Raw genomic sequence first — 12,480 nt, forward strand, 5'->3', positions numbered from 1 at the left:
GGACCCTACTCGAACAAGCTTACAATCTAGAGCTGCGGTATAAAAAACACAATAGTGAGGACAGCACGGGGGATAGGACTCAAGTAACATAGTGGAAAAGTAGCAGACCCACTTATTAGGTAGAGAGAGTAATGGCAGTTATCCTTGGAGTCCATAGGTTATTCTGAAGTGGTATGTCTCTAGGGAGATTTTAAAGGTTTGGAGACTAGAAGACTTGATTGTGAGTCTAATAGGTCGAGACATTGAGCTTGCTGAGCCGGAATCAAACACCAGATTTCCAAACATTAGTAAAAGAACAGAGGGCCAGGCACTCCTTGGTTCAAGACAGGCACTTTATTGAGAACCACGTTTCGACCCCAAAAGGTCTTTGTCAGGCTTGACAAAGACCTTTTGGGGTCGAAACGTTGCTGTTGTGGTTCTCAATAAAGTGCCTGTCTTGAACCAAGGAGTGCCTGGCCCCCTATTATTTTAATAGGTGGAGACAGGCTGTTCTATAACAGTGAACCTGCCTTAGGGAAGTCGTGCTAGCAAGAGTTGGCACTATACGTACAAGCAGCAGGCAGTAGAAAGTAACAAGTGGAGCACAGTGGCTGTGAAGGGGTGTAGCTAGGAATTGGTTCAGAAATGTAGCAGAAGTTTTTGAGAGCTTTGTAGGTAAGAGTTAATATTTGGAATTGAATCCTATAGGGCACAGGAAGCCAATGTAATGGTTGACAAAGGGCTAACGTATGAGAGGAGCAGTGAGAGAGAAAATAAGCCTGGCAGCAGCATTCATTAAGGACTGTAGGGAGGCATTAGGAGACAATTACAGTAATCAATGTGAGAAATTACAAGAGCATGAACCAGCTCTTTAGTAGCATCTTGTATAAGAAAGATGCTTATGTGGGCACGGTTTTTAAAGGGGAAATGGTGACAGACTGGATATTAGACATAAAAGTAAGGCCAGCATCAAAGGTAACACCAAGGCCTGTGTGCTTACAAGGATGGGCTGATACACGTACCATCAACATAAAGTGAGAGTGACAAATAGGATAAATATCATAAGGAGGTAAGATAGGAAGTTTTACACAGGTTGAGGTTTAGAAGCTGGGAGAACCTCCAATGGGAGATGGAATAGAGGCAACCAGAGAGAGGTCAGGGGAGGAGAAATATATCTGGGTGTCATGCAGTTGGTAGCGGAATCCAAAACAATTAATAGTTTTATCAAGGAAGACAGTAGAGATAGAACAGGATTGTTGGGAGAGATACGACAAAATTCAAGAAAGGGCTGTGTCATGAAGGCCATGGGTGGGAAGAGTTTGGTGAAGTAGAGCACAATCAAATGCAGCAGGGAGGTCTAGAAGAATTAGTATGGAGTACAGGCCTTTGGATTTAGCAACAATTAGGTCATTAGTTGCTTTAGTCAATGCAGTCTCAGTAAAATGGTGGGGGGATGGTTATTGAAGGAGTTTCAATTGTGAAAGCGCGTCAGATGATTACAAATACGTAGTTCCAGAAGCTTCGAGGAGAATGCTCTGATGCTGCCCCCTAAGAAACTCCTCAGCATTCCCTGCCAATGGGACCACGTGGGTTTTGGCCAGCCGCAATGAGCGCCTATATTCACCCAGCAGGTCCATAGAGGGCCCATAGCGTAATGTACCGCAGAGACAATATACACTCTCACTGAGATTCCTTTCAGGACAGAGGATAGTCCATCCCACAAGATCAGGAACTTTCAGATAAAATAATTATAAATTAAAAGAAGCAGTGTTTATATCACCCCTTAGGGCACTGAAAAAGTGCAAACGCTGCAAAGTAGAGGACAAAACAAAGCAACTAGACTTTTAATATTATATTTACATACCCCTATATTAAAGGGATATCTATTTGTGAGTTGTGAAAAATAAAATTAAATGTAGACATCCACACCCAGCAGTCAGCATAGAGAAAGCAGACAAGGAAGGCAAAAATATGTTTGCCTAAGAAAACAATTCTGGATTGAATTACTGAGAGTGACGTTTTCAACTTTTATCATCACCTCCTAAAGAGTTGACTTGGGATGTTGAGAGGTATGCATGCCGCCATTTCCCTGTCTAATAAGACATCACTGTAGAAGCCGCTGATCCTGAGCATTTTCAACAAACCGTGTCATTCACAAACAAGTAATATTATTATTTGGACTTTCTCATTAGCGTTATACTGCATGAATAAAAGGATGGCAGAAGCAACATGACTTTTCATTAAATTATGAATGAACATATAAGGATTCAATAACATACAACCTGTTTAATCAAATGTAATAAAGGAACGTGATGGATTGGATTTCTATATTTATTTATCAGTCAAATTTGTATTACAGGAAATGAGAAAATGGCCGCAGGGGAGATTATGGCAGAAGGAGTTGAAGCTTGCTCTCTCTTTACATTCAATCTGAACTCTTTGCAGCTAATGGATGCTTTCAAAAAGATGCAACATACTTCACTGTCATTGTCTCAGAACCTACACTGGGAACAAAGGTGTAAAATCGTGTTGCAAAATAGGTAAGGTTATTTTTATTTTGGGTGCAAAGAATAGTCTGAAATAAAACACACAAAAAATCCATAAGAGGTCACTGTAAAAACAAGAGAATCTTTGAATAATTACAGAGCTTGTGGTGAAAATGGAACATGGGCAGGTGCAAGAATTTTATTAAAAATCCATTTGGCCACTCACTTGTATAGAGGGCACTGAATACGTTGTGATGTGTGTGTGTGGAGTGGCTGTGCAAGTTGAGTGTGATGGGAAGCTGTATGTGTTGTGTCTGGGGAGAGGCTGTGCGAATTAAATGTGATGGGAAGCTGTATGAGTTGTGTGTGTGGGGAAAGGCTGTGCGAATTAAATGTGATGGGAAGCTGTATGTGTTGTGTGTGTGGGGAAAGGCTGTATGTGTTGTGTCTGGGGAGAGTCTGTGCAAATTACATGTGACGGAAAGCTGTATGTGTTGTGTGTGTGTGGAGAGGCTGTGCGAGTTGAGTGTGATGGGAAGCTGTATGTGTTATGTCTGGGGAGAGGCTGTGCAAATTAAATGTGATGGGAAGCTGTATGTGTTGTGTCTGGGGAGAGGCTGTGCAAATTAAATGTGATGGGAAGCTGTATGTGTTGTGTCTGGGGAGAGGCTGTACGAGTTGAGTGTGAGAGGAAGCTGTATGTGTTGTGTGTGTGGGAAGAGGCTGTGCGAATTAAATGTGATGGGAAGCTGTATGTGTTGTGTGTGTGGGGAAAGGCTGTGCGAATTAAATGTGATGGGAAGCTGTATGTGTTGTGTGTGTGTGGGGAAAGGCTGTACGAGTTGAGTGTGATGGGAAGCTGTATGTGTTGTGTCTGGGGAGAGTCTGTGCAAATTACATGTGACGGAAAGCTGTATGTGTTGTGTGTGTGTGGAGAGGCTGTGCGAGTTGAGTGTGATGGGAAGCTGTATGTGTTGTGTCTGGGGAGAGGCTGTGCGAATTAAATGTGATGGGAAGCTGTATGTGTTGTGTCTGGGGAGAGTCTGTGCAAATTACATGTGACGGAAAGCTGTATGTGTTGTGTGTGTGTGGAGAGGCTGTGCGAGTTGAGTGTGATGGGAAGCTGTATGTGTTGTGTCTGGGGAGAGGCTGTGCGAATTAAATGTGATGGGAAGCTGTATGTGTTGTGTGTGTGTGGGGAAAGGCTGTGCGAATTAAATGTGATGGGAAGCTGTATGTATTGTGTGTGTGGGGAAAGGCTGTACGAGTTGAGTGTGATGGGAAGCTGTATGTGTTATGTCTGGGGAGAGGCTGTGCAAATTAAAAGTGATGGGAAGCTGTATGTGTTGTGTCTGGGGAGAGGCTGTGCAAATTAAATGTGATGGGAAGCTGTATGTGTTGTGTGTGGCGAAAGGCTGTACGAGTTGAGCGTGATGGGAAGCTGTATGTGTTGTGTCTGGGGAGAGGCTGTACGAGTTGAGTGTGAGAGGAAGCTGTATGTGTTGTGTGTGTGGGAAGAGGCTGTGCGAATTAAATGTGATGGGAAGCTGTATGTGTTGTGTGTGGGGAAAGGCTGTACGAGTTGAGTGTGAGAGGAAGCTGTATGTGTTGTGTGTGTGGGAAGAGGCTGTGCGAATTAAATGTGATGGGAAGCTGTATGTGTTGTGTGTGGGGAAAGGCTGAACGAGTTGAGTTTGATGGGAAGCTGTATGGGTTGTGTGTGGGGAAAGGCTGTACGAGTTGAGTGTGATGGGAAGCTGTATGTGTTGTGTCTGGGGAGAGGCTGTACGAGTTGAGTGTGAGAGGAAGCTGTATGTGTTGTGTGTGTGGGAAGAGGCTGTGCGAATTAAATGTGATGGGAAGCTGTATGTGTTGTGTGTGGGGAAAGGCTGTACGAGTTGAGTGTGAGAGGAAGCTGTATGTGTTGTGTGTGTGTGGGAAGAGGCTGTGCGAATTAAATGTGATGGGAAGCTGTATGTGTTGTGTGTGGGGAAAGGCTGAACGAGTTGAGTTTGATGGGAAGCTGTATGTGTTGTGTGTGGCGAAAGGCTGTACGAGTTGAGTGTGATGGGAAGCTGTATGTGTTGTGTCTGGGGAGAGGCTGTACGAGTTGAGTGTGAGAGGAAGCTGTATGTGTTGTGTGTGTGGGAAGAGGCTGTGCGAATTAAATGTGATGGGAAGCTGTATGTGTTGTGTGTGGGGAAAGGCTGTACGAGTTGAGTGTGAGAGGAAGCTGTATGTGTTGTGTGTGTGGGAAGAGGCTGTGCGAATTAAATGTGATGGGAAGCTGTATGTGTTGTGTGTGGGGAAAGGCTGAACGAGTTGAGTTTGATGGGAAGCTGTATTTGTTGTGTGTGGGGAAAGGCTGTACGAGTTGAGTGTGATGGGAAGCTGTATGTGTTGTGTCTGGGGAGAGGCTGTACGAGTTGAGTGTGAGAGGAAGCTGTATGTGTTGTGTGTGTGGGAAGAGGCTGTGCGAATTAAATGTGATGGGAAGCTGTATGTGTTGTGTGTGGGGAAAGGCTGTACGAGTTGAGTGTGAGAGGAAGCTGTATGTGTTGTGTGTGTGGGAAGAGGCTGTGCGAATTAAATGTGATGGGAAGCTGTATGTGTTGTGTGTGGGGAAAGGCTGTACGAGTTGAGTGTGATGGGAAGCTGTATGTGTTGTGTGTGTGTGTGGGAAGAGGCTGTGCAAATTAAATGTGATGGGAAGCTGTATGTGTTGTGTGTGAATGTGTGTAGATTGTGTGCACGTGATGTCTGAGTGTTGTTTGCAGAGTACCTAAGTATTATGGGTGTGTGTGGGGAGACTGAATGTTCTGTGTGGGTGGCCAGGTTGATGTTGAGTGTGCGCATGGGCTGACACTGAGTTCTCACACTATACAGACTACTAGGATGGACATCTCTCTCTCCTTACTTGGAGAGCGCTCGAGTTATGACCATAAACAGATCACTCCGGCTGCTTATCAAAATTGTTAACCAGGCTGTGAATAGTCTGATAGCAGCTGCATTATGAATGCTCTCTGTTTACTGAGCAGTTTCACTCATCCAAAGTGATGAGAGACTCTGCCAATGAAGAAACAACTACATTACCCTTAAACTCCTGCTATTCAAGGGGGATAAAAAGAATTCGACACTAGAATGAAAAGCTCCTGTTGGTAGAGTCTCTTCCTGGTCAGCGTTGAGGTTCTGCTAGCTGCAGAACTTGCCTGTTGACCTGACCATGGGTAATGAATTGAGCACTTGCCTTGAATTCAGTTAATCACATTGATGAATATATGAATTTCTACTTAAGTAAATAAATTGGCTTACTGACAGACCATTGTACAATTTTAACAGTGAAACTGTCAGGCAAGATCATTTCTCATGCTTCTTCACCGTAAGCTGTGAAGGGGTCCCTCTGGTGTGTTAGACATTTATTTAAGAATAATGGCTTAAATGAGAAACTCTTGCACTGGGTTCTGTACTAATCTTAACGGAACACAGCTTATTGAAGTGCTTTATGTGTCATATTTTTCATACTTTATGATCTAAGTGCTACCGATTTGCATAGAAATCAGCACTTTTATATTTGGGGGCAGAAACACCTCCTTGGTTGTCACTCAGACAGCCAGAGAGGTTTTTTTCCTCTTCTCCTTCTGTTGGCTCTAAAGCGTTTGTATTGCAGCTCACTGAGAAGCATTGAAATGGCACGATTGTATGTGTGGCTCCAGCACAAAGGCTTCTCAGTGAAAAGCCTCTGACTGGCCAATTCCCCTGAATGTCTGTGCTGGAAAAGAGGGTTTGCATAGGCTACAGATAGCAGGTCTGCTGCTTTTTGCAAGCTGTGTTTTTTTCATATACCCCCAAAGAAAACATGCAAGTTTTCTTTGGGGGTATATCTTCTCTATCAACTAAATTGTTGAATCAATCAATCAATCAATCAGTGGAGTGTTTCCTTAAATTGGTTATTGTTGTTCCTTTTACCAGGTTACACAGTTTTCCTGAGAGGAAAAAGAAGATAGCGGAATGTTGGTCCAAACTGAAAAAACAGGCCTCACCTTTAATATATTGAGTCACCCCAAGCAGATAATATAAATGGACAAAATGTGTGCTGTTTATTAAGTGTGTGCAGTAGCTCTCAGTTATCTATACTGCTGACAATGACAATGTATGTTTTAATAAATCTATTGGTCACCAACTCAAGACTTCTCTAATTATTCCCATAATACTTCTAAAATAATATTTTTTCAAATAAACTTTAAAGGAACACTCTAAGCACCATAACCACTACTTGCAACCCCCACCCCCCCTATTGTCATGAGTGGATCTGTTTTTGAATATTTTAACTTTTTACCTGTAGTCCAACGGACACTTCGCCTTCATTATCGATGCCAGAAACCAGACGTTCCAGTATCTCTCCTGAGCTAAGCTATGCAGAGCAGCATGGCTCAGCTGGTGTTTAGCCAATCAGCTAAGCCCTGCAGTGCTACTTAGAAATCCCTAGCTGTCCGGCATTAGCAGCAGAGGCGGGTGGCACCCAGTAGACCTCAGGTAAGAAGATGTCCCCTTACAATGGAGGGCGTCAGAGCAGTGAGCTGTATTGGTTATGTTGCTTGGAGTGTTATTTTAATGGGATCCTGTGCTGATGTGAATTATGTGAAGTTAGTGTAATGCTCAGTTTAGATGAATTGGAATTTGTGCTTACAAATAATAGTAAAGAAACAAATGGTATGTGGAGCAAAAATGAATCCAATCTTGTCTGCCTGTGCCGCTGGTGAAATGCCGGTCCCACAGGAATATAAAGGATTCAATTATAAAAAAGACGGAACCCCAGCAATTCTGGTGTAATGGTGGTTTCAGTCATCACAGAGAGGCAATGTTTGACACACTATGTTTCTTTCCCAAACCATGACCTTTCTGTTACACCAGGATTGTCAAGTGCTGGGGTTTCTTTAAAAAAAAAATAAAAAATAATAATAATAATAGTAAAGAATATATAGCATATGTATATTTCAAGCATCTCTTTCACTTCTTAGTATTTTATAGAGATATGCAATTCAAGGATACCACAAGTGGGACAATTTTGTCTTATGGTAAAGCTATGGTGAGCTTGACAAAAGGCAGAGCTCTGCCTTCAACTTTTGCCATCACAAGTGATGGCTGTGGGATGCAAACATGGTCTCACTCATCACAATATGGAGGCTGCAGCGGTCTTGCAAATCCTCCACAGACCTCATGCTAAATAAAATGAAACGCCAGAATCTGAAGAAAACCACAAGGAAGAAGACACCATGATGACTGAACCCAATCTGAGATGTCGCCTTTGGGGGTCTTTGCAAATTACGATAAAGTGATACATCTGCTTTAAGTAAAATAGAAACAGTTCAAGGGTTTGTCTTTAAAAATTGCTTGCAATAAGCAAGTTCGTGTTAAGTAATTCCTCATTCTTCTACATAAAACAAACTAAGAATAAGTTACACAACATCAAACATCACAGAGGAAATCTTCCTGCGCATCTTGTACTGTATTTACCGTAATGACATAGAGAAACTATGAGTAGATTTTTGTGGCTAACATGTAACTGCTGCTTGGCTTAAAACAATTCTGCAGCATCACCTTGGCACAGATGTTTGATTAGGGCAGCGTCTGGAATGTGGTAAAGTTCTTGTTGATGTCATTGGAGGTTCAGAGTACTGAGTACATGGCCTGGAATATAGAGTGTTTGCTTGGTTCTGCGGAGTTTGTAGCTGCAGTCCTGAATGAGATATGGATGTGTAATGTGAGAATTCATGCATTTTTTTCAATTTTAACACTATGGGAACAAATAAAGAGGCAGGCTTATGGTCGAGCATTCTGCAAAACATGTATTAGTATGAGTGAGTTTTTATTTTAAAGATATGAGGCCTTGACCCTAAAAATAAACAAACCAAAAAATAACATTAAGGTATTTTTGATTTGTTTTTAAATTTTAATGCATTATCTATTTATCAGGGTTATTTACTAAAGTGACAATTTCATAGTTAAGGTCAGAGTAGCCAAACTGACATTTTGACTTTAAATATGAAATCCACTTTGAATTCTCTCTTAAGTGAATAACCCTGTATGTTGTGACATTTTAAGCGTATAATTCTGCTCTACTGATTATTGGGGGGAAAAAAAGTGGATAATGTTTAGGATGTGAATAAAGCATGATTTGGATGGATACGTATTGTCAAATCACTCTCATTTGACTCATGTAGCATCCTCAGAAAAGATTATTATCTAGTAAGTGCTCCCCATTCCACTAGCAACATAGAGGTGAAGTTACATTTGAGTTTGGTAGGTGGGGGGAGGGGGAAGATTAAGCATAGAACAATTCTGTATAAAATTAAACTATAAAATTGTACTATAGATGTACTAACAGCTTGGTTATCACAAAACACAGATGGTATTTTACTCTCTATACGGTGCTGCCATGCTATGTTTTTCATATTTAAAACATAATCTGTGTGACTTTTATTCTACAAGATTTGAGGAGTTGTACCTTTTTTCTCCGATTAAGTATTGTCCATTTGCTGAGAAAAGCAGGTACTTTATTGTTCTGAGCGGAGAACGGTTTTATTCCTCTTAACCTCTTTCAGCAAATCCCTGTTTGTAAAGTCTGATTGCATAGCTTTAGCTTTGCCGATAAGAATTCATTATTTTCATTCTATATTGTTACAAAGATTTCCCTAACAATTCAAATCAATGGAGTTATTGATTACATTACCCATGGTTATCCCAGCCTTTTCATTTCCTATGTTTTATTATCAGTGGCAATTAATATATTTCAGATTTTTCTAAGGAATCCATGCAAAAATATCTATTTTTGGAGATGATTTAAACCTCTTGTATGCTGTAGTACCTTTTTCATAATGAAGCCTTCGAATGGAAAATATGTCGTATTTTTCACATTTTAAATAATTTCATATTATCTTTAATTTTGTGATGCCAGAAGTTCCTGGCACTAGACAGATTTTCTAGGCTATGTCAGAGGAGCCATGTCAGAGGAGCCAAATTACCAAACATGGCAGCCATGATTGTGGAGCCAAGATAATAATCTGCCATGACAGAGCTGGAGTCTGAACAAAATAGCAAAAAAATGATTGGATTGATTAGTGCAAAAGACACGTGTGACAGAAGGGATACCTTTTTTGCAAAAATGCTCTGTCCCCGATTTAGTGAAAAAAATTGTACTCTTTATTATGTGTTTAATTATACCAACTATTTGAATTAGTGATATTTAAAAGCATAAAATCCCCTCCGTGCCTAAATGTGAAGCATTACAATTTTACTGAAAAAACTGCACACTATTCTATTTAACGCTCTTCTACTCCACTCCATAGCTTTTAGATCAGGGGTCTCCAGCCCATTTAGTCAAGTGATGGTTTTCAATAACATTAGAAAAAACATCATGGAAGTTAACTGACATCATTTTCAAATAGGGAATAACAAATATGATGTCATTTAACAAATTAAACAAATGAATCAACTTACACTTCCCAGTGTCACTATCATCCTTATGAATAATGATGCAGTGTGGCCACTGTGGTCCATGTGCACAGGCCATAACTGTCCAATATTGACTAATATTCAGCAAACCCTTCACACCACACAAATATTAGATACCCATGAGTGGGTAATAAACCAATAATTATTCATATCTTCCCTGAAAAAGTAAATAGACTCAGAATTCTACATTTACAGAAGGTTTAGTCAAACATGACTCTGATCTTGTACACTATGTACATAACATAATATTGGGGCGGAGCCTAGCAGCAGCAGCGAGCGGTCGCATATCTCCGGAGCTCCGGATAACGAAGCCTTTTTAAGCCTGTTCCCCGCTACGAATCCCGTCAAACAAGTTACCCAGGACCCCCACAGCCCCCCTGGACCAGATGGGGAAAAAACCAAAGAAAACCAAACCTGATAAACCCAGGTCTGGGGCGACAATTGGAGATCTGTGGCGGCAGGCCCAAGACGCATGCGGACCTAAAATGGCGTACCTCGGGGATGAGAGCTCCGACTTCTATGAAGACCTGCTATACGAACAGGTAGAGAGCGCTCTCCCTACTCCAATCCAACAGCCTAAGCCCCACACAGCGTCCCCACAAACAGGTACAGAAGCAGATACTGCCCCAGTCACCACTGCAGTCCTAAAAGACCTGCTGGCAGACCTACACAGGAAAATCTCGGCAGATATGACAGCACTCAGGGAAGACCTGCAGGGCTTAACAGGCAGGATAAGCAAATTAGAAATCACATCCACCAAGGGCACCCAGCAGATAGAATCACTACAGCAAGCAGTCAAGGAGCTGCAACAACAGAACCTAAATCATGAACACCGCTTCACTGCCCTAGAGGATGCCAGGCGCCGAAACAATATTAAAGTGCGGGGAGTCTCAGACAAAGTACCTGAAACTGAATTACCACACTTCGCGAGGCGCCTACTCTCAACCCTGCTGACACCAAAAACCGCCAAAACAGTAACGCTCACCAACCTGTTCAGAGTACCCCGGCCAACCAGAGCACCAACCACTGCCTCCAGGGATGTTATACTCCAGTTCCAAACTGGCAGAGACAGGGCCGCGGTGCTGGCCACCACGAAGGGGCAGACCCCATATCATTTTGAGGGGATGGACTTGACACTCTTCACAGATCTCTCGGCGAACACCCTAGCATGGAGACGCACTACTCTCTTGCGACAACATGCTATTCAATACAGGTGGCGACCCTCCCGAACTCTATCTGTCCCACACGGTGACGAGACGCTCACGATCCACGACCCACAGGACAGCGAGACTCTCCTCCAGAAATTGGGACTCCCAGCTGCAGCACTGACCCAAGAAGAACAGAGCACAGAGCCCAGGAAAAGGCACACATGGAACCCGGCAGGGGCCCCCACATTTGTCCCAAGAACTTCTACACCGGACTCATACGCTCTAGCCACAACCTAGCTGCAGGACTGACCCCAGAGGACACAACCTATTGCATCTCTTCCTGAGCACACACCTAGATGTGCAAACTACACCTAGTACCATAGTCGCAACCACTACAGTAAGATAGATACGACTCTGTCACTAACATTCAATAACCGCATCAGTTCGCTATATACAATTCAATGCCCATGAGCGTACACACCCTCTTTGCAGCACGTATCACACAAGCCACCAGGGCAAAACAACACCACGCAGGGGACATGCATAGGCATACACACTGGCTGTAAATCTCAACCAGCTCTTAAGCTCAATTAAGACGTCCGGCAGACCTTTCGGGTATTCTGCCACGGGTCACCTTTGGGCCAGATACTGGGACCCCAATCCAAGGAAACCACCCCAGCATTAGCTTGCCCCTAGGGCTCTTAAACTAGCCCACCCTAAGACGCACATCGCACTCAGCGGCCAACCTGAGCCTACCCTTACGGTACTAGGTAGTATAGGGTAACACTTACATACTAACACGATGATACTGCAACTAGCACTACCACACGTCCCATGTTTACTATAGGTTTCTATGTTCTCTCTTTTATAACTTAAAGGTTTTCCTGATCTAGAAATGTTTAATTAGCCTGTTAAGTACTAATACAAAAATGTGCAGTACTACCGCCCGCCAAGTACCAGTCTCATGTTATATGCTATTGCGTTACAATTGTACCTAATCTTGGGACACAACCTTTTCAGCTTTAGCTTGAAGCAATAAGCCGTAGCACTGCCACCAGCCTCATTAAATGGAGACGATGAGCCACCCCTTTTAGGCCGAAGGCCGCCTATAGCCCTCACAACACAAATCTCACTAGGACGCATTAACCCTTTCTTTGACTATGACAAACTACCACATTAGCACTGAAAACGCTACCAGGTAGTCGCATTGTTATACAAACCTTACACCACATACCACTTTGTTACATATATTGAATCTCACAGAAAAGCAATGTTATTTTCATGTCCTGTTATTTTAAACTACAGCTCTGCCATCCACGCTGCAAGCCCCCTAACGTTAGAGGTCACCGACATGC

General features: G+C 42.7%; 1 protein-coding gene across 3 annotated transcripts in view; it reads left to right on the forward strand.

Moving 5' to 3' along the window:
- Positions 1-6,634, forward strand: part of WDR93 (WD repeat domain 93) — a 54,139-nt gene extending 47,505 nt beyond the window's left edge. For 2 of the 3 annotated variants that reach the window (XM_063445642.1, XM_063445643.1), the window contains exons 15-16: positions 2,339-2,519; positions 6,435-6,634. In XM_063445642.1, coding sequence (XP_063301712.1) covers positions 2,339-2,519; positions 6,435-6,519 — 266 coding nt within the window. In that variant the 3' untranslated portion in view covers positions 6,520-6,634. Of the gene's footprint in view, positions 1-2,338; positions 2,520-6,434 lie in introns of those variants that run through there. The other variant, XM_063445644.1, reaches the window with a different exon arrangement.
- Positions 6,635-12,480: the final 5,846 nt, after the last annotated feature.

Source organism: Pelobates fuscus, chromosome 3, assembly GCF_036172605.1.
Source record: "Pelobates fuscus isolate aPelFus1 chromosome 3, aPelFus1.pri, whole genome shotgun sequence".
Classification (NCBI taxonomy): Eukaryota; Metazoa; Chordata; class Amphibia; order Anura; family Pelobatidae; genus Pelobates; species Pelobates fuscus.